Source organism: Mesocricetus auratus, unplaced genomic scaffold (assembly GCF_017639785.1).
Source record: "Mesocricetus auratus isolate SY011 unplaced genomic scaffold, BCM_Maur_2.0 Super-Scaffold_100020, whole genome shotgun sequence".
Lineage (NCBI taxonomy): Eukaryota > Metazoa > Chordata > Mammalia > Rodentia > Cricetidae > Mesocricetus > Mesocricetus auratus.
The window spans coordinates 6,794,457-6,820,599 of record NW_024429201.1 but is presented as its reverse complement, the minus strand read 5'-3'; the positions used below and the strand labels follow the sequence as shown (position 1 = coordinate 6,820,599).

General features: G+C 41.0%; 1 protein-coding gene across 10 annotated transcripts in view; it reads left to right on the top strand.

The window, feature by feature from the left end:
- Slc38a9 (solute carrier family 38 member 9) overlaps positions 1-9,648 on the top strand; it is a 76,888-nt gene extending 67,240 nt beyond the window's left edge. For 9 of the 10 annotated variants that reach the window (XM_040728963.1, XM_040728970.1, XM_040728969.1 and 6 more), the window contains 4 exons: positions 1,108-1,221; positions 2,750-2,898; positions 6,629-6,718; positions 9,410-9,648. In XM_040728963.1, the coding sequence (XP_040584897.1) occupies positions 1,108-1,221; positions 2,750-2,898; positions 6,629-6,718; positions 9,410-9,575 (519 nt within the window). In that variant the 3' untranslated portion in view covers positions 9,576-9,648. Of the gene's footprint in view, positions 1-1,107; positions 1,222-2,749; positions 2,958-6,628; positions 6,719-9,409 lie in introns of those variants that run through there. The other variant, XR_005869855.1, reaches the window with a different exon arrangement.
- Positions 9,649-26,143: the final 16,495 nt, after the last annotated feature.

Sequence of the window (26,143 nt, the reverse complement as noted above, 5' to 3'; positions counted from 1 at the left end):
TGGGTTTGTTTTCAAACTGAATGTCAGTTTAGACGTGACCTTAAGATTTTTCATGGGCTCTTGTTTTCTTTTCAGCCAGATTTATGAATCTCAAGTTTATAAAACACTGCTGTTGCTTCAGCCCATTTTAGGAGTCATCCAGAAAAATCCAAAATGTTCCCTAATTCCAATGTCTGAACATTCTTACTATGTTATCAAACTTCAAGACTGCATATAATTTGTTCTAATCTGTTTTCCTAGCTTTCACGTAATTTCTATCCAAGATGAATAGGCCTGTTGCTACAATTTAGTTGTGTTGAATTGTTTGGCTGTAACTTAAGTGGTAATGGAGACCATTTGCAAGCTGTGGAATCTGCTCTGTTTGGATCTAGCAGCTGGCTGCTTTCAGTCTCTTCTTGGAGCTTTTCTTTTGCATGGACTGGGAGGGTGGGAACAGCGGTGGAAGAAAGCAGGCCACTTTATTTAATACTCTGTGTTTGTTTGCTGACTCGGGTAATAGCTTTGGACAGCTATTTGAGCAGCTGCTTTTTAAATGTCCTTTTGTTTACTGTGTAGGTTTTTAAAGCTTGCCCTTAATCCGTACTTGTCTACTCTTTAACTGGTGCTCCTCCTTTGGTAAATATAGTTTAACGTGTTCTACCCCTGTGACCTACGCATACTCTGATGATATAAGCTAATCTACTAAAAAAGAATTTTAAAATTTCATAGGTCAAACCAAAAGTGGCTTATATGTCCTTGTTGTCTTTATTTATTATAATTATTTTTTAATTTGACAAATGTTACCTTTTGAGATTAAATTAGAATTTCAGTTGTGTTAAACCACAGTTTATATTAGCTCTCAAAGTCTTCTAACAAGTAGTTTAGTCTACATACTCCACACAAGTTAAAAAGAAAAACTAGCAGAGTAATTAAATGAATGTGTCTGTGTGTGTGTGTGTCTGTGTGTGTATAATTGCATTTTGTGAAATTTAAGTAGGAAGTATACAGACCCATATGAAATAAAAAGATACATGTGGATTTATTTGTCAGACGCCTTAGTGTGTTTACGTAGACTTACTGTAAATGTCTTCATATTGAGTGAGCATTTTATCCTGTGTTTATATACAGGTGAGAGACCTGTGCATTGCTTATATGCTGGTGACACTGACTTATCTCTATATTGGTTTCCTGGTTTTTGCCTCATTTCCTTCACCTCCATTATCCAAAGATTGTATCGAACAGGTAAGGTGCTGTGTACACTTGTGTGATTTTGCGTGTGTACCAGGGAGAACAATACAGGAACCAGAGGAGTCAGGCCTGGACTTGAATGCCACCTCCACCTTCCCTGTCCTCTTCCAGGTTTCGATTTTTCTTTTGCATCAAGTAACATAATACATGCAGGCTCCATCTATCTGATGGATTCTAGAATAGAGTTCTGCTTGTTATGCTCAAATGCAGCTACTCTGCAGCTTGTTATGCTCAAATGCACCCTCATGTACATGCATTTCCCTTTGTACAGACCATGGTTACCAGTGTTCACATGGATTTCTAAAACCTCCACCGAGAATCCACACAAGTCCCTGATTTTCAGAAGCTTGCTTGTGGGAATGTCCTGGATGAACTGGCTTTAACTCATTGGTCTTTAAGGACAGATAGGACTCTTCTTTAGAGACTGAGTAACACAGAGCAAAATAAAGCAGACCATTTAGCTATTAAAACGTGAGAGTCAGAAACAGTAAGAGAGAAATCCTTCACTAAACAGTTGTAGTGAAACTTTGGGGTATTAAAGAATTTCTCATGAAGAACAACATTTCACAGGTGATTTTCTAGGAGTCTAGTGCTCGTGTGTCTAGTCGGTTGCAAGGTGTGTTTCAGCAGTGTTGATAGGTTCTCTGCAAGGAGTCAGGGCTGTTGCTGTGTGGTGGCTGGACATGTCCTCCTCTTCATTGTGTGGTTTGTGCAAGGAGTCAGGGCTGTTGCTGTGTGGTGGCTGGACATGTCCTCCTCCTCATTGTGTGGTTTGTGCAAGGAGTCAGGGCTGTTGCTGTGTGGTGGCTGGACATGTTCTCCTCCTCATTGTGTGGTTTGTGCACGTTCTTTGGCAGCCAAGTGTTTGCTGAAAACTTCCCTGATATGAATAATCCCACATAAAGATGACTTCCCTGGGAGTGGGAATATTTGTGGCATTCATAGTTGGAAGGGAAAATGTAATTCTGAGTTACTAACTTTTTCAGATACCAAACTGAAATGAAGAAAACAAAAGTGAATCCTTTCTACTTAGTGCTAGACTAAGCATTGATGACACCAGGTGACAGATGTCCTCTCACCATGCACACTCCTTGAAGTGCTGCAGTGTCTGTCTGTGGAGGAAAAGCAAGAGAGCTATAGTAAAGATGCGATGCATTGAATTTAGTTTGCTATTTAAATAAACCAGGGACAAATTTACTTAGTGTAAATGAACTTTTTAGAGCTGGTTTTCTTGGTCTGTCTGTTGTGAAGAACAAGGTTTTTTCATTGTTTTAATGTTGACTCATTTTCAGACCAGAACATTCATAAAGCAGAATATGCCAGTGTTTTTAATCGATTTCTATATAAGTTTTGGTTTCTGTACTCACCTCTTGACAAATAGTTAGCAAGCCATTTGTAGATGGCCATCAGCATATAAACCACTCTTTGGGTATTGCCTGTGTTCGTGCTAAACAGAAAGTGTTGTGAATTTGAATGTACTGCACTGAGTGTTGACATGATTCCGTTGTCTTTCTTGGATTAGAACTTCTTAGACAACTTCCCTAGCAGTGACACCCTGTCCTTCATTGCAAGGATATTCCTGCTGTTCCAGATGATGACTGTCTACCCACTCCTAGGCTACTTGGCTCGTGTTCAGCTCTTGGGCCATATCTTCGGTGACGTTTATCCTAGGTAAGGGTTCTTCTCTTGACCAGCAAGATGTGCCAAGCAACAAATGACTGTGCAAACAGGTCAGTTTAAAGTTTAACTGATCCTTTTGCTATAAAAAACAATTTTGCCTAATGAAAATGGTTACTAAGGATAGATCATAAGGTCCTTTTCCCAGAAGAGCTTTAAATAGAGATGCCACTCCCTTGACCGGGTCAATCTGGTGTCCATCCCTTCCAGGAGAGTCACTTAGCTCTGATGTCTATTATTATCTATGTGAGGATTTAACTGCTATTAAGTACACCTTGCCAATACTTTCATTATTAATATTAATACACGTATGCTTATTGATAGCTGTACATTTCTATAGAAATGCTCAGTTGTGTAGAATTGAAGATGAAACATAGAATGAGTTTAAATTCTTATTTCATATATAACATGAAATTTATATTTATATTTATATTTATAGAATGAGTTTAAATTGCTATGGGAAGTTTAGCCTTTTAATGGCCTAGAGGAATTGCACATCCTTTTGAAAAAGATCTGTTCAGGTTGCTACCCTTATCCAACAGAAATTTCCATGTAATATAATTGTGTCTCCCAGCTTTCCTGAAGATTTCTCACAGTCCCCTGGTTAATGTTACAAAAGCAAAAAGTATCTAGCCTTGTTTTATTGGAAATAAATTAGCTTTGGGAGGGGAGATATTTGAGACAAGGTATTGCTGTGTGGCCAGAGCTAGCCTCAGCCTCCCAAATGGTGGGCTTGTAGGTGTGAGTGGAATAAATATTTTAAAGGACAAAAACTTGTAAATACAATACATGAAAACATTTATAATAACATACTAAACAAGAGTTTAATTAACTCTTAAACAATATTAAACAAATAGTTCTTGTTTGTAGTCTGTCCCCTCATGAAATAATTCAAGAGCTATCAGGTATTCTTGGTACATTGATACGATGGCCTCTTGTACATTAATGAGTAGCAAGCTACAGTTTTAACTGCTAATCTAGAACACTGGAGTTCAGAAAAAAAACAAAGTTTCTGTTTGTTACTCCATTAGCTCTACTGTATTTGTTTCACAAAAATAAATAAAGTAAACCCAGTGAAGTCATAGATGAAATATTTCTTGACTAATGCATCCCTCCTTTCTTCAGCTGTTTTTTGTTTTTTTGGGTTTTTTTGCTGCTTTTTTGAGACAGGGTTTCTCTGTGTAACTCTGGTTGCCCTGGAACTTGCCATGTAGACCAGGCTGTCCTCAAACTCAGAGATCACCTGCCCCAGGATCCCAAGTGCTGGGATTAAAGACTACCATCCAACTTTTTTTCTTTCTTTTCCTCTTTTTTTTTTTTTTTGGTTTTTCAAGACAGGGTTTCTCTGTATTGCTTTGGAGGCTGTCCTGGAACTCGCTCTGTAGACCAGGCTGGCCTCGAGCTCACAGAGCTCCGCCTGCCTCTGCCTCTCGAGTGCTAGGATTAAAGGTGTGCGCCACCAACAATGCCCGGCTCATTTTCATTATTTTAATGAAGACCATTAGAGTGGTTTTACTTCTTGGGAAAAAGTCTAAGCTCTACCTTTTGTGATCACATGATGTCTTCCCTGTGATAAGAACACACTGTCATTTGTCCTACAGTTGCATGTTTCACAGGCAGTGCATGAGTTTTTTAAACTCAAGACTTCTTCATACTCTTCAACTTTATTGAGTATTACCATGAGCTTTAATTTTCAAAGGCGCATTATCAATATTTAATGGAAAAAATTAAAACTAAGAATTTTAAGGTTTTTATTGATTCCTTAAAAGTCAGTAAGTCCAAACATAGCAACTCACACCTGTATTCCCATCCAGTTAGGCAGTAGAGGCAGGAGAGCCTCAAGTGTGAGGCCAACTTGGAAAATAGGTGCAGCATTCTTGAGACCCTGGCTTCCCCTTCAAAAATTATAAGTCAAACTATTATTTGTTAACATGAATAACATTTTTATAAAAAATAACTGATCCCCCCCAAATTGTTTTACAGTTAAAACCCCTTTAATGTCTGCTTTCTGGTTGACAGTTGAAGTCTGTTTCTGCATTGTCTGTTATACTATTATTTCATTTAAATATGTGAAGAAAATTCAGCCTCATGTAGATGTATAGTTGGAAAAGAAGAGGTACTTTTTTGTAGCCTTGTCAGATAATTGTGAATGTTCATCTTTGGTGCTGTGAAGAGTCTTGGCACAGCATAACTCCTCGTTTGCATTGTACAGTTGGAAAGCTGGTTGTCTTAAACCCAGTTGAGCTCTTTGCTTCTCTGTCCCAGAATGATGTATAACACCATATTTGTCTATATTGGTCTGCAGAGTTCTGTAGGTCCCTCAGATGTTCACACACTTTTATGTCACTAGAGCTCACATACATTAATATCACTACCTGCTTCATCCTAAAATGTCTTTACATTTTGGGAAACCATCAAGCTCACAGTAACAAATGATGAGTTCTCTAAAATCCTAGTTTTTATTTGAAAACTTGTTTGTCCCTATCAGCAACAAATACTGCCTGTTGTTTTCCTTAAAGGACAAACTCACCAACATTCATTATAGGAAATGTCAGTTCATCAACAAGTGCAATGCCTGCTATTTTGAAGAGTGGTAGCATCTGTTGAGACTACCAGAGATGTTGGTCCTGCTCTGCTGGCAGCTGTTTTTCCTCAAGACATCAATGTAGTTGAGTGTGCAAATGTGCTTGATTGCTTCCCATTTGATCACATAGAATATTAAAAAGATAATATACTCTAAGGATGAGATCCGATAAATGAAGCTTTGCTCCTTTCACCCGTTGGGTGCTGGAAATCAAACCAGGGAGCATGTTAGGTTAATGTCCCATTGAGTCATATCACCAGCCTGATCATGGACAAAGTTAATAAGTCGCTTTTTCTTGTTTTATTTTTTTCTTGGCAGTGTTGGCAGTGAAAACTCCATCATAGAATACAGATAGGTGCTCTTGCCCTTGCTTTTGTAAAGTGTGCAATATATTGTACTGTCACCAGAATAGTGTTTACCTCAAAGGCTTCCTGAAACAGAATTCATGGCCACACTTGGAGAACCAGCCTCTACTTTGGAAAATAAACAGAAGTTTTTCTTCTAGTAAAACAACAAAGGTCCAGCAAGTTGAAGGTTGAAATTATAAATAATAACATCTTGATGCCTAATATCTATAACTTATCAAGATGTATAACTACATACCATAAATAATTTTCCATACATTTTCATACACTGACAATATTCTCCCCCAAACCTTCCTATCCTCCACTTTTCTCTTTAGATTTTCTTATCTAGTGAGAATCCAACTAGCGTTTTTCCCATTTGTTTAGATAATTCTTGGTTATCTACATAAATAATGATGTTGTTTTTAATAATTTTACTATATTCTGTTAGGTAAGCTGTTGCTTTCCTTGATCTACAATTTTTTAACAAGTACTTTAATAGGTTTCTTTATGGTTTTGTTTTCTCAAGATATTCAAAATAAATTATAACTGGAATGTACACTCCGTTGCCTACTACTAGTTTGCTCCTATGAAATTTGCCTTTTTATAAAACTGGATAAAAAGACTAATTTCACTGTCTTATTACCAACATTGAGCAGTTTATTTCCGTTTTGTTGGCAAATTAATGACAATTATTTGAAAGGTGTTAAGAATGAATTTTAATTGTCCTAAAAATCGGTTATAACTTACCTGTTTTATATCTTTTCTTTCATATAAACCCTCTTCCACCTTCTAGCATTTTCCATGTGCTGATTCTTAATTTATTTATTGTGGGAGCTGGAGTGACCATGGCCTGTTTCTACCCAAACATAGGAGGGATCATAAGGTACACCTATGCACACATACTCTGTTGTCATTGTTGCTGCTGATGCTTTAATTGAATGTACTTTCTGTAAGTGTTTAATACTGGTAGTGTTCAAGTATACTTTCTGGTGTTTGTTAGGGTGCTTCTTAAATTCCATTTTTGCTGTTCTCTGGTACAGAAAGAGCTCTAGGAGCCCCACTGTCCCTCAGCTATCTTTCTCTTCTTTTTACATTTCTCATTTTCCATTGTGTTTATTTTATCTGAAATAAAAAGTTAGCTTCAAAATACATTACTTCTTCGTTGTGCCCAGGAAGCCCTTTATATGTCAACACCATGCCCATCTAACTCTTAATACATCTCTACTCAAAAAAGGGGGGAGGGTTAAAAAAGCAAGAAATTAGTTCTAAGATGGCTCTTTCTTAATATCCTTTCCCTAAAAAAGTTGTGGCATGTTGAAGATGGTACGAAAAAAATTGATGCAAACTGTCACTAGACATATTTTCAGAATAATCTGAGGCCTTCCTCCATATGAACAGCAAACTTGAGAGACATGTCTTCAAAATGGTCTGAAAATATCTTCATACAGACATGAGATTGAGTCACTGTTGTGAGAACCTTTCCTAAGAAAGCAGCAAGCAATAAAAGATAAAGTGTGCTGTGGTGTGTGTGGGAGAGTGTGTTATGTAATGTCGGTGGAAGAGAGTGCCATGTAATGTCTGTGGAATAGAGTGTTCTGTGGAGCCTGTGAGAGAGTGTTGTGTGGAGCCTGTGAGAGAGAGAGTGTTGTGTGGAGCCTGTGAGAGAGAATGTTGTGTGGAGCCTGTGAGAGAGAGTGTTCTGTGGTACCTGTGGGAGAGAGTGTTGTGTGGAGCCTGTGGGAGAGAGTGTTCTGTGGTACCTGTGGGAGAGAGTGTTCTGTGGAGCCTGTGGGAGAGAGTGTTCTGTGATACCTGTGAGAGAGAGTGTTGTGTGGAGCCTGTGGGAGAGAGTGTTCTGTGGTACCTGTGAGAGAGAGTGTTGTGTGGAGCCTGTGGGAGAGAGTGTTCTGTGGAGCCTGTGGGAGAGAGTGTTCTGTGGTACCTGTGGGAGAGAGTGTTCTGTGGAGCCTGTGAGAGAGAGTGTTCTGTGGTACCTGTGAGAGAGAGTGTTGTGTGGAGCCTGTGGGAGAGAGTGTTCTGTGGTACCTGTGGGAGAGAGTGTTCTGTGGAGCCTGTGAGAGAGAGTGTTCTGTGGTACCTGTGGGAGAGAGTGTTCTGTGGAGCCTGTGGGAGAGAGTGTTCTGTGGAGCCTGTGAGAGAGAGTGTTCTGTGGTACCTGTGAGAGAGAGTGTTCTGTGGTACCTGTGAGAGAGAGTATTGTGTGGAGCCTGTGGGAGAGAGTGTTCTGTGGTACCTGTGGGAGAGAGTGTTCTGTGGAGCCTGTGGGAGAGAGTGTTGTGTGGTACCTGTGAGAGAGAGTGTTGTGTGGAGCCTGTGGGAGAGAGTGTTCTGTGGTACCTGTGAGAGAGAGTGTTGTGGTGAGCCTGTGAGAGAGAGTGTTGTGTGGAGCCTGTGGGAGAGAGTGTTGTGGTGAGCCTGTGGGAGAGAGTGTTCTGTGGAGCCTGTGGGAGAGAGTGTTGTGTGGAGCCTGTGAGAGAGAGTGTTGTGGTGAGCCTGTGGGAGAGAGTGTTCTGTGGTACCTGTGGGAGAGAGTGTTGTGTGGAGCCTATGAGAGAGAGTGTTGTGTGGAGCCTGTGGGAGAGAGTGTTGTGTGGAGCCTGTGGGAGAGAGTGTTGTGTGGTACCTGTGGGAGACAATGTTTTGTGGAGCCTGTGAGAGAGAGTGTTCTGTGGAGCCTGTACAGGGAATCAGTGTTCTGTGGTACCTACGGAATATAATGGACTTAAAAGTTCCTGTTAAATTAATCCTCAAGAAAATGGAGGATTGCCTGTTTCTCTGTCACAAACTCATTACAGAATTTTTTTATCCTTGATAATTACACTGAATGCCACAGACCAGTTCATCTTTTCTCATTCGTACACAGATGATAGGAATTCCTCACAGATCCTGAATGACTTTATAAAGGTCAAAAGTGAAGGAGATGAGGGATGTAGTTCATTTGCCCAGCATGCACTAGGCCCTGGGTTCATCCCCAGCACCTTATATAGCAATGTGGCTTTGCAGGTTTGAAATCCTCACACTTACGGAGTAGAGGCAGGAGGATCAGAAGTTCAAGGTCATTCTGATCTGTTTAACAAATTCAAGCCATCTTGGTCTACATGAAACCCTGTATTTAAAAAAGATCAAAGATGAAAGCCTGTCTCCAGAGGTATCTGAGATTTAAGGAACGAATAAAAACTGTTTGTCATTCAGATATTATAAAGAAAGCAGGAAATAATACTTTAAACTCTAACAAGTTTTTTTTGTTTGTTTGTTTTGAGACAGCGTTTCTCGTTTAACAGCCCTAGCTGTTCTGGAACTAGCTCTGTAGACCAGGCTGCCCTTGAACTCAAAAAAACAGCCTGTCTTTGCCTCCTAAGTGCTGGGATTAAAGATGTGTGACACCACCATCTGGATGAAATATAACAAGTTTTAAACTCAAATGTCAGTAACAAATGACAAATTTTGTTGCAAAATGCGACTGAATACAATTTAAATTGTACTGTATTGACCTTAATTATAAGGCATCAAAAATGCAGCAAGATTATTAAGCCAGAATGTTTTCATTTTGCAGGTACTCAGGAGCAGCATGCGGCCTGGCTTTTGTGTTCATATATCCTTCTCTCATCTACATAATTTCCCTCCACCAAGAAGAGCGTCTGACATGGGCTAAATTAGTTTTTCACATTTTCATCATCATTTTGGGCCTGGCAAACCTGATTGCTCAGTTTTTCATGTGAAAACTGTGTTCTCAAGATTTCTCATGGTATTCTGAACCTTGGCAACGGTTTGCATAAAAGAACTTGAAAATGCTGTCACTGCTGTAATTCTAAGTGTTTTTCTAAGATAACTGAAGCAAGGGAATGATGGTCTGCTGATTACTATTTTTGTACTGGAGCAGGGAGGGAGTGATGCAGATGGTCTGAGCCCTTTGCCTTTCTCAGTGCCTCCCATTCCCATGCAGCAAGTAGAAACTTCAGAGGATTCATACTGATTCCTCTATTGATAAGATGGGTGGGTGTGCTTTGCCTGCAGCAAGGAACCTCAGGGGTCTTGGGTCCAGGCAGTGTGTTGCCAGACCCTGTTTCCGTTTCGGTGTGCTCTCGTCCACTTTCTTTCTTACTAGAACGTTTCTACAGCTTACCCAAACCTCTGCTGTTTTAAACAGTGAAACAAATACCTCATTTAAGAGAACTTTCCATGGCATCATTAATGAGTGAATTCCTAACCAAATACTTAATCTGAAGAACAAAAAAAAAGAAATTTAAATAGTATCAATCCATCAGAAAATGCATGTAAATTAAGGCCAATGGCCTAGTTGGCATGAGTCAGTGAGCATTAGATGTCGGGGGTTAGAGGATCCAGAGTTTAGGTCATCCTCAGTTGCATGACCATGAAGCCAGCCTGACTACATAAAGCCTTGTCTCAAGATCCCAGAAGAAAAGACAGGAAAACAAAAAGAAAACGCGTGGTAGATAAACTTGTGCAGAGTGTGTTGCTGTCTGACTCTTAATTTAATCCAGTTCCAGTGACCTAGATTGAGGTAATAGTTCCCAAACCGGATCTTACACATGAACAAATGCAATTGTCCTCAAAGACCCGGAGACTCTTACTTCTCATGTTCTGGAGAATTGCATGGACTGTCACAATCCCAGAGCGGCAGCATATCAGGCTCTTCAGAAGAAAAATAGAATATCTAGGAAAGTTGGGACTCTGCCCAGTGTATCCTGTGTCATTCTGGTTCAGGCTCCAGGAATGGACACCATCTACCTGCTCCTATAACGGGAGAGGAAGAATTTTCCTCCTCAAGAAAAAGCTTGTGTCTGACAAGAAGATTGATAAACCCACGTTCTTAGAGTTAACATCTATTTCCCTTCTTAACTAAAGCAGAATCAGAATCCAGATGTCTGTCTTCCGTGTAACACAGCCTGCATTCCGACCACAACTACTAACATTTAGAGCTCTCTGACTTGGGGCTAAATTGTGTAAAATGTATCATGATTCCACTTCCGAGGACAGTGTGCAGATTTGTGTCATGTCCTTCCAGGTGAAAGGGTTTTATGAACCTAGAAGGAGCTCCAGATTTCAGAGCAGCTTTAATTTCTTTCCATGTAGCTTAGCATCCTGTTGGAGTTCCAGGTCTATGTTTATAACAAGCTGTCTCATCATGAGAACTGTCAAGCACGCACACAAATAGAATGATATAGAAAACCCACACGCACCCATCCCTGGATGCAGCAATTACTGACTTGGCTGAATTTGCTTCACCTGCTCCCTCCCGCTTTTTTCTTTCCTATTGACACATTTAAAAACCAATCTCAGACATTATGTCATTTCATTTCTACAAACCTTAATATCCAGCTAATAGCCCAAGCTTTACACCTAGTCAATTTATCATGGAGTCTCAAAAGCTCTAGCCAGCAGAAAGTGCTGTAGAACTCATGTTGCAGGGGGAAGCACCTTTATGCTTGAGAAACTCTGGAACTTGCAACTCCAGAGTCGAGTTCTGCTGAGAGGCGTTTGGAGATGCTCCCAACTTAACGTCTGTATATTCGTGGTAGTTTCTTTTGTCTTCGAGAACTTTAGGAACCATTTTCATGGCTTTTTTCTCAAAGGCATTCCTGAATGCTCTAGCACATCAACGGTGTGTTATGCGTCAACAGTCAAGGATGATTGGTGTTTGTCCTTCTCACAGATAAAAGGAATATGGCAGGGGATGCCACTCTGAACAAAAAAGGGTCTGGATTTACGCTTTTGTTTTCTTAAAGAGGTTGATCATCTAGACCTCCTAACTGTTAGACAAGCCAAATGGCTCCGGCCCCTTAGTCTCTTCACAAGGCTCCTTTGGCCTGTCACTTGGCTTAGACTGCATGAGTGCATGTCCTGACTGACTCATGGTGAGAATAATGCAATGTGAACTTACACTCAGTGAATCTGACATTCCTTCTTTACTCTCATCTCTGAGCTTTCTAGCTAAACTTCTTCCACTTTTTGCTCCAATGTGGTTAGCCTTTGAATTTAGCTTCTTTAACACACAACTGAGGACACTAAAATTTAAAAGGAGTTTTTTTAGAGAGGTCCTCCTTAGAAATCCTGTGGATGAGCCGGATGATAGCCAGGTGGTGGTGGCGCATGCCTTTAATCCCAGCACTCGGGAGGCAGAGGCAGGTGGATCTCTGTGAGTTCGAGGCCGGGCTGGACCGACAGCCTCCAAAACAATACAGAGAAACCCTGTCTCGTAAAAACCAAAAAAAAAAAAAAAAAAAAAAAAAAAAAGAAATCCTGTGAATGTGTTTGGGCTCTGCTAGCAGTAAATCAGAAAGGGAAAAAAATGGAGCTAAGTTTTATACCTGCGGGTGATCGTGCAAAGTCATTATCATCAGCACACTGCAAAAAAAAAATGTGATTGGAATAAGGAATAAATGTACCCATTGGAAGAGACTGTCTTAAGGGAGCTACTCCATTTACATTAAATGTGTTTTAGAAATGCTATGCAGCTACTGATTGCCTGCCGCCATGGGCTTGTTTTCTGCTTCTACTTGAAACTTACCAAGAAAATGTTTGTGTGTTTTTAATTATCATTCCCATAATTATTCTGTTTAAATATTTGAATAGTCAGCAATGTTCATTACTTTGAGGAGCTAAAGACGTGTAAGGCAGCATGTACATCCTAAAGGGACTGTTAGTCTAGTGAAGAAACAGTGCGCTTGCTCACCAGCACACGGGGCAGTTCATGCTGGGACTGTTGGAGCAGCGTGGTATTCTGGGGAGGAATGGCAGAGGAAGAAGGACTGTCCAGAGGCAAAGGACCCACTTTCAGGTTCTTCCTACTTCCCAAAATTGCATCCACTGCGCTCACCAGCAAATAGAATGATATGTTACATGCATTCGCTTTTATTGGGCAGATTTCCTCTAAATAATAATTGTGACATTTAATTGCTTCTTTATATGATTATTTTCTCTTCTTTATTATCGCTAAAGTATTTAATTCCTATGGCTCTTGGATAAAAAGCATAATTGGTTAATATGGGATGTAATTAGTAGTACACTGGGTGCTATAAACAGATTCTATAAACTTCAAATTTTTAATTTTTTTAAATATGAATATTCAAAATGTCAAATGTTTACATTCATTAATGTAATAGTATTTTGCTTTGTTTCTGTTACCATGATAAAATACTATGAACAAAAACAAGAATGTGTTTTGGCTTACAGTTCCAAAGAGGGAGTCCAAACAGCCAGGAGGCAAGGGAGCAGTAACAGCAAGGCTGGCCAATCCCATCTTCCCTGCACATAGGAGACCAAGAGTGCAAGCACTGAGTATAAACTCACAGCGTGCCCCTTGTGATGCATCCCCTCCAGCAGTGTTTCATTCCCTAGAAGTTTCAGAAGCTCCCCAAACAATGGGTCCCCAAACCAGTTGACGACCAAACATTCAGACCCTTAAGCCCACGGGGAGTTTTCTCGCGGAAACCCTGGCAGTCGATAATAGCAGAGAATGGCATGCTGGCTGTTTTCCTTACCCATTTGCTTTTTAGAAGTTGATGGTGATTTGTGTTTTGTGTTAACTTGACTTTATATTAATTTTAATGTCCAAAAACAAATCCAAGTCAAGTTGGTGTCTAACAATAGTGTGTCATCAGTCTGTGATCCAAAATGAAATGAATCCCCTATGTCACACACACTGACCCGGCTGGCCCCCCTTTCACAGTCCGCCGCCGCCAGCCTCACTTAAGATTGTATAAACACATATTATAAAACAGCTCTGATGGGAACCTCAGAATCCAAACAGTATTCTCCGATATGTGATTTATTTTTATAGAAAAAAGGAGTTAAATAAATCAGAATTATTTTGAAGAAAAGTATCTCTGGGACTTTGTTTAGTAGAATTTGGTTAGGAAATACTATCACCTCCCAGCTCTGGCCACAGGCAGAAACTGCTAGGTTCCACATCTCTCAAGTGAATGTCCTGTGTCTCATGTCAGACTATGAGGAGCCTTCCTAAGGTGACCATCTCCAGAAACCGTGCTCTTCAGGCAAGTGTTACCCAGCTTCTAGCCAAAACCTCTGGAAAAGTCTTAATTTCCAGAACCTCTTAAGCCAATAAAGAACCCTAATTTTCTGACTTCTTTAAGTAAAATTACTTTTTCCCACCAAATATCATTTGTTTCTTGATTTCTCAACTTTTCTGGAAAGTTAAACTAAGACTGTTTTTTTTTTACGAGACAGGGTTTCTCTGCATTGTTTCGGAGGCTGTAGGTCCAGCCCGGCCTTGAACTCACAGAGATCCGCCTGCCTCTGCCTCCTGAGTGCTGGGATTAAAGGCATGCACCACCACCGCCCGGCCCAAACTAAGACTGTTTTTAAAAATTGAAAGAGCCAATCTGTTTACCTCAGACTGTGCCTCATAGTCCCAGAGTAGCAACGAGGAGGTTCCACTCCCCTTTGACTCTCAGTCCCAAACAGTCCAGTAATGTTTAGTCACAGCAGGCTTCAGGATACACTTGTTTAGTTAACTAGTCAAGATTCCACTTAAATGGAAAATAACATTAGGTGCTATTATCTAGGATTTTCTTACAGCTCCCCTAAATACTGGGGTGGCGGGGCTAGAGGTGCAGCTTAGTGGTACACTTGTCTAGCAAGCATGAGATCCCAGCACTACAAAAAGAAAATAAAAAATGGGTCAGTAAGGTTCCAGATTAATGATTCAATACTTGAGTACTTAGGGAATAGCTGACCTTTGTTAAGCGCTGAGCATGCCGGGAGAGCAGGCAAGGTGTGCCCCTGGCAGTGCAGCAGCCTTTGTCCTCCCTTCTGACCAGCAACTGAGTCACCTTCCTTAGGTGACACCGAAGTGCCTGGCGTCTGCCCTCTCGGTGCCCTGTCTCAAATCCTGTGGCACGTGATCTGTGGGGCTGAGTGTAAGAGCCCAGTGTGGTAAGCGGGGCTTCCCGAAGTGCTCTGTGTCTTTACAAGTAAAACTCTTACACATCCCAGGTTAATTATAACACTTAAATTATTTGCACAAAGCCTGAAAGTTCCATAGAAGAACACACAATCTGTTAAGTGATCTATAGAGGAGACTGAGTTCTAGGTGAATCACTTCCTTTGTTGCTTTATTATTTATATAACTAATTTTTTCCTTAAGCAATGTCTAAGATAAATCATGGCAAAGATTTGTAGAACTATGTGTACACACTGCCACCATAGAAGGTGCCTGCCTACTATGAATCTTTAGTATAGATAAGATAGATGTCTTTTAATATATTATTATCGTTATTATTATTTAGATTCTTGTAAGTTCTCCTGGCTTTGACATCACTATGTAGCCAAGGATGACCTAGAACTTTGTATCCTCTCCCTCCAGCTCCCAAATGCCAGGGGCATAGGGAGGGCTTTACCATGCCCAGCTGAGAAAGACCTTTGGTTACAAGGAGAGGTCCAGCTGACACCTCACGGAGTTGCCTCTTCAAGGAACAACATAGAAGGTGGAGCCTCAGACAGGAAGTGCCCACACAAACGAGGAACCCTGATTCGGCTGTGTTATCTTGAAGATGCAGGCCATTTGGGACAGCCAAGGAGTTTAAGAGACTCGAGTAGTAGTAATGGGCACCATATCTGAGTTTCTCTGTGACCTGGAGAGCTGTATTTTTTCTCTGAGAGAGGGCTTCTCTGGTAGCCCTGGCTGTCCTAAAACTAGCTCTGGAGACCAGAGATCAGCCTGCCTCTGCCTCTGCCTCTGCCTCCCGAGTGCTGGGATTAAAGGCATGCACCACCGCTACTACCATCACCACCTAGCCAAGAACTTTAACCAAACCTGAGCTTTTATTTCTAGAAGGACCAGATTAGATGCCAATCTAGTGATGGCTAATTTGGGATTCAAATAGGGCATTTTTCTTTTTCAGTTTGGAGGGTTTGTGCCTGGAGATGAATTTTACAAGCTATTACTTTTAAAAAATGTTTTATTGTTTTGAGACAGTCTGACTGTGTATCCCTGTCTGGCATTAAGTTTGTGGCACTGTTCCAGCCTGTGTCAAGTGCTAGGACTCCAGGTGTGGCATCACACCCGGCCTTTTTCTTCTTTTAAAGTCTTTACAGAGTACTAATTTGCAAACAGTGATTCGTCTTTATCTGAGGGATGAGGATTTTACAGGGCTCTTGGTGCAAGAAACCAGCTTCCAAAGTAGCATGTAAGTAAGGCAACATTTATTTGTTTACATTCTGTCTCCTTCAGTAAATAATGTTTCTATTAAGGTTATGGTCAGCTTTAGAGGATTAACTGTTTTAAAAAACAAATTGGAAATTCATGTCATTCTTTTAAGAGAGGAAACTAAAACTTGATTCAAATAAATAATCTTAATTATTCACCAGTGCCATAAATGCACAAAGCCCAGGCCAGAACAAGGCACATGTACTGATGGTCCTCGATTTGGAAACTAAGACAGTGTCGTTCTTGTCGGTGCCTCTAGAACCCTGTTTAGTCTGAGGATGACTGTGCCTCTCCCCATGAAATCCTTCCCACCACAGTGGAAAAGTGGGCACGGGCTTTGAAACAGAGAACTACAAATTAACAGAAGAGAAGACAGCTCAAGAAAAAACAAGTAGCCACACCACGACCCAGATAAACCCCGGAAACATGCTCAACACAGCCAGGTGTACAAAACACACACCATCCTGTTCTTCTCTTCCTATGACCTGTCTAGAAACTCAAAGTCATAAAATCATGCGATGTAAAGCAGGCATGGGGCAATGTTTACCCGTAAATAGTCATGGGAGACTTCCTAGAGACACAAGAATGTTGTCAACGTGGGCTGTGGTGTTGCTTACACACTATATTTTTAACCAAAGCCTGATGATCCATCTGGGATGTGGACACACAAGCCCATCTCTTTACACTATAATGGGGAAAATGAACCCTAAATTTCCAACAGGAATACTGTGTAGCTATTTAAAATAACTTCACAGGTGTGTAACGAATGCCAGAAAAGATATCTGTAAAGTCAAAACTAAATGTGTGAAGTTAAAAACCTTTGTTTGGACATATGCATGGGGAAAGAGCTTGATACTTAACAAATATGAACTCTGGTTACCACTGGGTGTACCTGTTTATTGTCTTTTGTTTACCCATATTGTCTAAAATGGTGAAGTGCATTATGTTGTATGAGGTAAAATTAATAAATGCCTTTTCTTTTTAAAAAATGGACTTGTTTTGTTTTTTACTTAAAACCATAGATACTTTTTTCATATTAATGGCAAAATTTCTGCCAGGCATAGTAATGCATGCATTTGGTCCTAGGACCTCTGAGTTTGAGGCCAGCCTGGTCTCCATATCAAATTTCAGGCTAGCCAAAGCTACATAGTGAGACCTTGTCCCCAAAACAAATTCCGGGCCAGTGAAATGGCTCAGTGCATAAAGGCGCTTGCTGCTAACCCTGATGGCCTAAGTTCAATTCCTGGGACCCACATGGTGGGAACAAAGAACTGACTCTTGAAAGTTGTCCTCTGAGCTCCACTGGCACACTGTGTCACCTGTGTGCTCTACACACATACAAATACTGAATTTTTTTTAAAAATTAGAATTCCATAATTGTGCTTTTAGTTTTTAATGGTTTTTTGTTTGGGGTGGGGGTTGATTTGATTTGGGTTTTGAAGCGTGGAAGGGTCTCTATATATGCAGGTTGCCTGTGAAATGCTGTTTATTGATTGATAAAAGATAATCCCACAATTTGGAAGACTGAGGCAGGAGAATTGCTATGAGTTGGAGGATAACCTGGGCCATCGAAAGAGACCCTGAGAATGACGGTCAAATTCTATGCCACCTTGAATGTATACTAAACCTTTGACACATGTTCCTGGCTTACCCGTCCCATAAGAAGATGTGAGTTAGTGCAGCGGACACAGGGATGACTTTGGACTGGTTGCTTGGGAGCTGCGTCCCAGAGTAAGGTCCATTTGAATTAGAGTTTGGGAAAACTGAGAAAGAAAGAGAGAAAAATCTCTGAGTTCTTTGTATAGAAAAATGGGGATGACTTCTCACTGTACCCAAACCTCCAACTCACCAGTTATCCTTCCTGCCCAAATTTTCCTTTCCTTTCATTGTCAGTCTGCCTCAGTCTTGCAAATAGTGGGATTATAGGTATGAATGACCATGGCCAAATTGTCACTGTCTTTTATCAACCAAAAAAACAAAACATCCTCATTTGGATGCTGAATTGGCACTCTTATCTCCTGGGAAAGTGGGCTCACTTGGCCATGTCCATGTTTGGGTACTGACAAAAAAAGCACCAGACAAGCCTTGGTGTCTGGTCCTGGCTTTCTCAGAGGCTAGCTGAATATATGACACGTGATTTCTTGATTCTGTTGTTTCATTTGCAAACTGGAAGAGGTTGTAACAATGCATCTCTTAGCACCCAGGGCTTAGAAGGTTCTAGAATACACTGTATGTGCAAGGGTCTTAAACCAATGCACTGCACCAATACTGTTTCAGTACTGATTCTATCATTACATCTTTGGAAATACGTCATAGGAATGTCGGGGCCACTCCTCCTGAGGGGCTTTACAACTCAGAGACATGACAATGAGTTGAAAGAAACCCTGTCGCCATTGTACTATCAGTTCAGTAGGCTTCCAAGTGAGTAGGCAGTATGACGTCTGGAAGTCAGGAGAACACAAAGCACGGATATAACTAACTACATCACACAAACAGGACTATGAAGTCCTAACTCTGTTGGAAAAAGCATTGCTCTTATTAAAAAAAAAAAGTATAGGAATATCATACTGCCTCCGTCTGAATCCAAAGAAGAACCAAGGCATTGATTCACAACAGTAGCCAGAATGTATGAACTAGAGAAATGGAGCTATGTAATAGATGTAGGGCTGAGGGGTGTTATTTTTAAGAACTGGCTTATGGTTCTTAAGCAAGACCAAAGCATGTAGAGTAGGTTTCTCTGGGAGAAAAACTGACAGTGCCTCCCTGACTGAGTGACTTGCACAGTTTTCTGTGGGGGCACCAGGTCTTCCTCAACTGATTGGCTGAGGTTCACCCAATAATGGAAGGTAGTCTGCTTTACTTAAAGTCTACTGAATAGAGCTGGGGGTAAGCGCAGTCGCCTACTATGCACAGGGTTCCAGGTCTGATCACTGACTTAAGTGCTGATCATACATCAAAGCAATGTGGAAGCTTCCAAAAAACATCCAATGTGTTTGACTGAGTATCTGGATAGCATCCCCAGATGAAAATTTTAATCAGTTCACCCGAAACTTAACAAACCATACCAGCAGGACACAATCTTTCACTTGTTAGTTATCTAGGAATCCCCTAAGGCATGTGGTTATCCAAGCCCAATGCTGATGGGCACAGCATACCCTGTGACGGCAGAGCCAGTGACAGCACATTTGAAGCCAGCACTGGGGCCAGAATGGGATACTTGTTTGGATAATCAGCCATGGCTCAGACACATCAGGAAACAACGCCCTTGCAAAGCATTTGTCAACTGGGCCAACCACCTTCCAGGCCTTGGAGTCATCCCAGGAGGGTAGCATCAGGTCAGGTTTAGGTGACAATGGGTTTCTCTTAGAATGCTCTGAGCCTCTCCTCCTTCCTTTCTCCTCCAGGAGCATGTTTTGAGATTCCCCCAAAGAAGCTGGGCAGATGTCATTAAAAAAGAAAGAAAAACTAGAAAATTCAGTAGAGAAGTTAGAATAAAGAAAATCCCAGTTCCACTATCAGAGTAAGATCCTGCATTCAAACACAAGTCCCTGTGACATGTTAATAACGGAACAATTATTTCGTTATTTTTATATACCATTATTTTATGTGTATGGGTGTTTTGCTACATGTGTGTGTCTAGTGCCTGTGGAGGCCAGAAGAGGGCCCAGGACTGGAGTTACAGACAGTTATGAGCTGCCATGTGGATGCTTGGAGTTGAACCGTGGTCTTCTGAAGAGTAGCTAATGCTCGTAACCGCTGAGCCATCCATCTCTCCTGCCCTATTTTGTAATTTTAAATTATTATCTCCCATGTATTTGGTACTTGAAGTGGTTGATTATGTGCCACTTTGTAATTTAATCTGTCCCCTGTTGTTGGACATTTCCCCAGCTTTGCTGTTTTGATGAGATTTTTGTTATCAGAAAACATCGCATGTATACCTCCACTTAAATAAATTCTAGAAAAAAATCGATGAGTCAAAGACTGTACATATTTGTTACGGCTTTTGATAAGTGTCCACAAATAGTCTTCATGACAGTCATACTGATTCAGTTGGTAGCAAGCTTGTCTAGCATACATGAAGTCCTAGCTTTTTTCTGCAGCATGAACTAGACATGGTGGCACACCCCTATAATGCCAGCACTCGGGTAAAGGCAGAAAACCACAAATTCAAAGTCATCCTTGACTACATGGCAAATTCTCAAGGTCAGCCTAATGCACAAGACCTCGTCTCAGGAAGAAAGAACAAGGGGAGAAAAATAATACTGATTTATTAATTTATACTCATAACATTAGTATAGAAGCACCTGACTAGATTGTCTGAATCATATATTTTAAAACATTTGTTGAACTGAATAAAATGTAATCTTCCTGTTTCCATTTATACACTGATTATAAGTGAGATTATTTTTATTTTTTCACATTTACTAATCTTTAAGGTTTCCTTTAATTGTTGTACAAAAGCCAAATCCAAATTATCTCAGATGGCCTTGTTCCTCTAAATCATGATTCCAAATGTTGCTGAAAGTTGTATTATGTTGCTGTCCTAAGTATTTTAAGCATAATTCTCTTGCTTCCTGTGTTTCTGGTGACTTTTTGCCTATTAGTAGAGCATGAATAATGCTCCATGGCTAATCAGATTTTGCCTGTAGCAGAAACTGTTTTTATCAAGTTAGCTCAAGGGAATGCTCTGAGAGCAAGGCTAAAGTTTGGAGAGGTTTCAGCGGTTCTCAACCCTGACCGACTTGGCTCAGCATTGCCCCCAGAGCAGTTAGGTCACCTTTAGCACAGCCCCCAACTGCACGGGCATTGCCTGTTAGTCACTCATTCTCCTGCTCTAAATATGTTTGGTTGTTATTTTATCCCTACCATCTGTATTCTGTCAAGCATAAAGGCCCATACAAAATATTTACTGATCAAATGAATGAAACTTCTGATTAGAATTTTAAAAATTGTTGAAAGGGCCAGGGAGATGTTTCCCTCTGTGATGAGCTTGCTGCGTACACATGAAGAACTGAGTTTGGATCCCCAGTACCAACATAAGGAGCCAGGCGTGGTGGTAAGCACTCTAATCCCAGCACTGAGCGGTGGCGACAGGCAGGTCCCAAGGGCTTACTGCCCAACTGTGAGTTCAGGGTCAGTAAGCCAACTTATATAATAATAATAATGATGATGATGATGACAATAATAAAAAATGATGCTTAAACTGATAGAATACTGGCTGTTGATGTGCCTCCACACCTTCATACACAAATGATCATATACACATTTACCACACACACACATAAAAAAACGGTGGCTGTAAAAATCAAATTGCAAACAAAATAGAAGAAATTATGAACAGACATTTCTCTGTCTCTGAATAGAACCTGCCTTAGCTTTTAAAGTCATAGAGGAAATCCAGAGGGGGAACCCTATTGTTTTGGTTACATAAAAAATATTAGATCCTTCAGCCCCCACAGATTTCTGTGCATTGCTTGTTAGCAGATAACCACAGGTGCATCCATTCCTGGCTTACAGCCCCGGCCTTGCCCACCTGACATCAATATCTATCATGAGGAAAACATGAGCTCTTACACCTGGGGTTTCTTCATTGTGCTGTAAATCTGTATGTAAAGCTACTCACTCCTTACAGCAGACACACATACATGCACGCACGCAGAGACAGAGACACACATGCATTCTCCTGGCAATAAAGGCAAGAGACACATTCTCTTAGCACAAACAGTCAGATGCCTTGTCTTTCATTTCCTGATACCTTAGACTTGTTCGTGGTGCAGACGCCACACACAAAAAGAAAAAAGAAAAAAAAAGAAACTAGAGTTGGGGGTGTAGCTTAGAGATGGAGCACAGGCACACATACACACATACACACACACACACACACACACACACCCCACACACACACCACACACATATACACCACACATACACACCACACAATACCACACACACATACACCACATACATACCACACACACATGCACCACACACATATACACACACCACACACACATACACCACGCACACTTACACCACACACATATCACACATACATACACACACACCACATACACATATACCATACACACATACCACACACACACGCTACACACACAAACACACACACATCACATACACATCACACACACATACACACCACACATACACCACATATACATATACATCACACATACATAACATATACACCACACATACACATATAGCATACACACATACATACCACACACACACATACCACATACAACACACACACACACTACACACACACATAATCAGAAGCGAATTAATTACAAGAGAAGGGAGTAATCTAAGATTTTCTAGTACATAAATAAGAAAAGATTATAAAACAGACAACTCACAAATGAGCAAGTACAAATGACTAACTGCTATACAATAACAAAGAAAATTCATTTTCTAACAACTGTTATTAAGAAAGAATACAATTACAGTGCTCATTGCTGACTTGGGCACTGTGAGCCCAGTACATGATCCTTATTTGGCTCTAGACCTTCCTTCAAAGCCAAGGTTATAAAACTCAAAGCAAGGCATATAACTTAGTTTCCTTCTCTGCATATTAACTGTTTCAGATTCTCCCTTAGAACAGTATATGACAAAAGCCCTTAATCCCACTGAAACAGTAGGAAAGGTGTTATTCTGCACAAGAAGTACAAACCTAATTTACGACAGGTGTGGTGACTCCCAACAGTAATCCCAGCACTGGAAATGCTGAAGCCTAGAAAATGCTTGACCCAGCCTGGGCTACATGGTGAGTTTGAGGTCCACTTGGGCTACATAGTAAGACTCTCTCAAAAGAAAATTATTAGCAGGCAGGGCAGTGGTGGTGCACGCCTTTAATCCCAGAACTCAGGAGGCAGAGGCAGGTGGATCTCTGTGAGTTCAAGGCCAGCCTGGTCTACAGAGTGAGTTCCAGGATAGCCTCCAAAGTCACAGAGAGACCCTGTCTCGAAAAACCAAAAAAAAATTATTAGCTAAGGTTACTCAACTACATGTAGTCCATTAAGATTCAGTCACCCGTGCTTTTGATATAAAAATTTCCAGTGGCCACAGATGAGGAAGTGATTTGTATTATTAAAATCTGTATCATTGATACTGCTTGGTAGGCTTTGAATGTGTGTATAGACACGTGACACAGATAATTGCCTTCCAAATCTTTTCAGTCTTTCAAAACAACTTTGGTTTGGTCTCTGTGACTTTTTTTTCTTACTAATCACAAACCACAATGTGAACTTCAGCAAACAGTGCCACATCATAAAACATTCGCCTGGCTTCATGTCTCTGCTTACTTGCTCGGAGTGAAAGACAGATGGTTTTTGTTGAATGGGGATCATAATTTGCATCTGGTGGGATAATGGGCCGTTTTCTTCTGTGCACACATTGACATCAGCAAGAACTGCCCAAAGGTAGAGGAAGGATTTGGCTCAGTCAATATGCATTCAGCCTGGACTTAAGAAGTTAAAATGAGCCAAGTGATCATCTGATGGAGAGCTAGCAGATTTGGAAGTTTCCTTTGAAATTTCCTGAGATTTTCCTTTGAAATTTCCAGGCCAGTGAATGAAGTAATTCCAGACTTTAATGAGTGTCAGAGGCCTCTCAGGCTCCAAACTAAGACAAATGAGTGTGCAGACCAGTTCCAGGTCTTGGTGTGGCAACGGGTTGTGTCCATGCTCCCTTCTGTGATCAGAAGTTTCTTCCGATAGTCACCTGACTTCAAAGTGACCCCGAACGCTGAGTCAAACATTCCTACCTGCTTCCCACATGGGGAAGCTGGGGACCCAGAAAGCCAAAGCCAGCTCCCTACTCCCACAACAGGGAACTGTGAGCTCTCAAGTGGTTATGCTATGGAACGTTAGTCAAAGCAAAATGAAACTTCCTCTTCTTTGCTTATCTTTTCTATTTAAAAACCAAGTCCTTTCTATTTCATCTGCTCTCAGGAGACTAACTGGGCTGTTAGTTTGTTTAATCTTTTGACTCATGTAAACTTGTAAGCCCCTCTAATTGGAGCAGGACACTCCAGTGGCTGAGTTAGGGTGAGCCCCGAAGGCCCCCTCACCTGCATTGAGCTCAGCCTGTGTAGCAGTGGGAATGCTTGCTGGTAGATTTCAATGATGTGGTATATGGAGAAAGTTTAGGGAGTGGACACTTTGTTCCTTAACCTGGAGAATACTGTCTTTAAAACTTTCAGGTTTGGATATTGCTTCCCTCTGTAAACTGTTGAAATGTATTTATCTTCAGGGTTTTGAGTCTCAAGATACTTTGATCATCTGAATTGGGAAAGTCTGATGCTTGGTTTTGAGACCGGATCATCAAATAGCCCAGGATGGTTTCAAACTCATTTTATAGCCCAAGATGATTTTGAACTCATCTTCCTGCCCCCACTTCCAAGGTGCTGGGATTTCAGGCATGTGTCACCACCTTCAACAAATTCCATGACATAAATCACTTCTCCTAAAATTGAGGTTAGAAAGAATCTTAGGGGCCGGGAAGATGGCTCACCAATCAGAATGCTTGCCACCAAGGCTGGTGGCCTCAACTGAACCACTGGAGTCCACATGATGGAAGGAGAAAATGGATTCACAAGTTCTCCTCTGACCTCCACATATACACACAGCACTAAATAAATACATATTTTAAAAGGATTCTTGACGGTTTTTTTTTCAGTAATGGGAGTCAGATCCAGAGCCCTGCACACCAGGCAAACATTCTACCCCTTAGCTGCACCCCAACCACTGTAGAGCTTTCTAAAATCTTAGACATTTTTTAAATCTTAGCTAGATAAAGAAACTAAATTCAAATAAGTTGTGGCACGTCTCAGAGCTATTCCATGTCACTGCAATACAAATCTGCCCTGTTCCTTTAAAAAGCTGCCCAACAATTTGTATGGACAGGTCCTAGTTCATGTAGCTGTTTTTGTTTGGGGAATACTTTGGTTATTAACAGGTTTTTTATACGATTGTAAATTGTAAATGGCAAACCCCTTGATCTTGTATGTAGTTAGATATCTGAGTATATTTACAGAATGGATATCAGGCATGACATCAGCATCTCAGTAAAGACCGTCCTTCCTCCTGAGTGACGCCTGTGGTCCGTGTTCATGCCAACACTGGATATTACCAGTCTTTTTCTTGAGTCTTTTAGGCACTGAAAACCAGGGATTGGAGTTTAGGTCAGAGGGAGACTATGTCCCTCAAGTGCACAGACTCTGCTTTCTTTCCCAGCACTGGGGTGGGGTGGCAGTGGAGACCTTTTATATCAATCTATCTGAACCTTATTTGTATATGTTATAAAGAATAGGAGCCAAGCCCTGTGTGTCTGAGTGTATGTGTGTTATGTGAGTGTGTATCTATGTGAGTATGTATTTCTGTGTGTGTATGTCTTATTTATTTATTGACAACAGATCCTAGAAAATATCCCCTGTGACACGTGACCAGAGCACACTGGGCATGTGTCTTTTGTTGTGTTCCTTTCCCACAACCTCTAAAAAGCTCATAAAAGCTGTCTTTACAGGGCCAGGGAGATGGCCCAGTGGGCAAAGATGCCTTCTGCCAAGCCTGCCGATCTAAGCTGGATCCCTGTGACTAATGCAAGACCTAGCTCTCACAAGGGACACTCATGACTGCGCACATGTGTGTGCATGATAAAAATGTTAGTTTGTAATTGTTTTTCTAACCACCCCACACGTGAAGCATGCTCCTGGAAGCAATCTGAACACACAGATTTCTCACCTTCCGGGCTTACAGTTTGATGCTTGGTAGTTTCCCCATAAGATGCTTTCATGTCACTGCCACTTAGATATAGGTCGTCACCACCTGCGCTCACGTCACCTCTTTCCTGCCTTCCACTTCCCTTTCTGATTTTCCTGCCATGTGGCTCCCACCTGTCACAGCTGCCTGATCGTGGACCTTTCAGCTGCCAGAACCTCTGTTCTTTAAAAACTACCCAGTCCCAGGTACTGTTACAGCATCAGAAACAGACTAAGACATAACCCGGTATGGACTGGTACCTAGCCAGCCGTGTTAATTAAGCTTTTCATCACTGTAGGCAAACACCCAGACAACC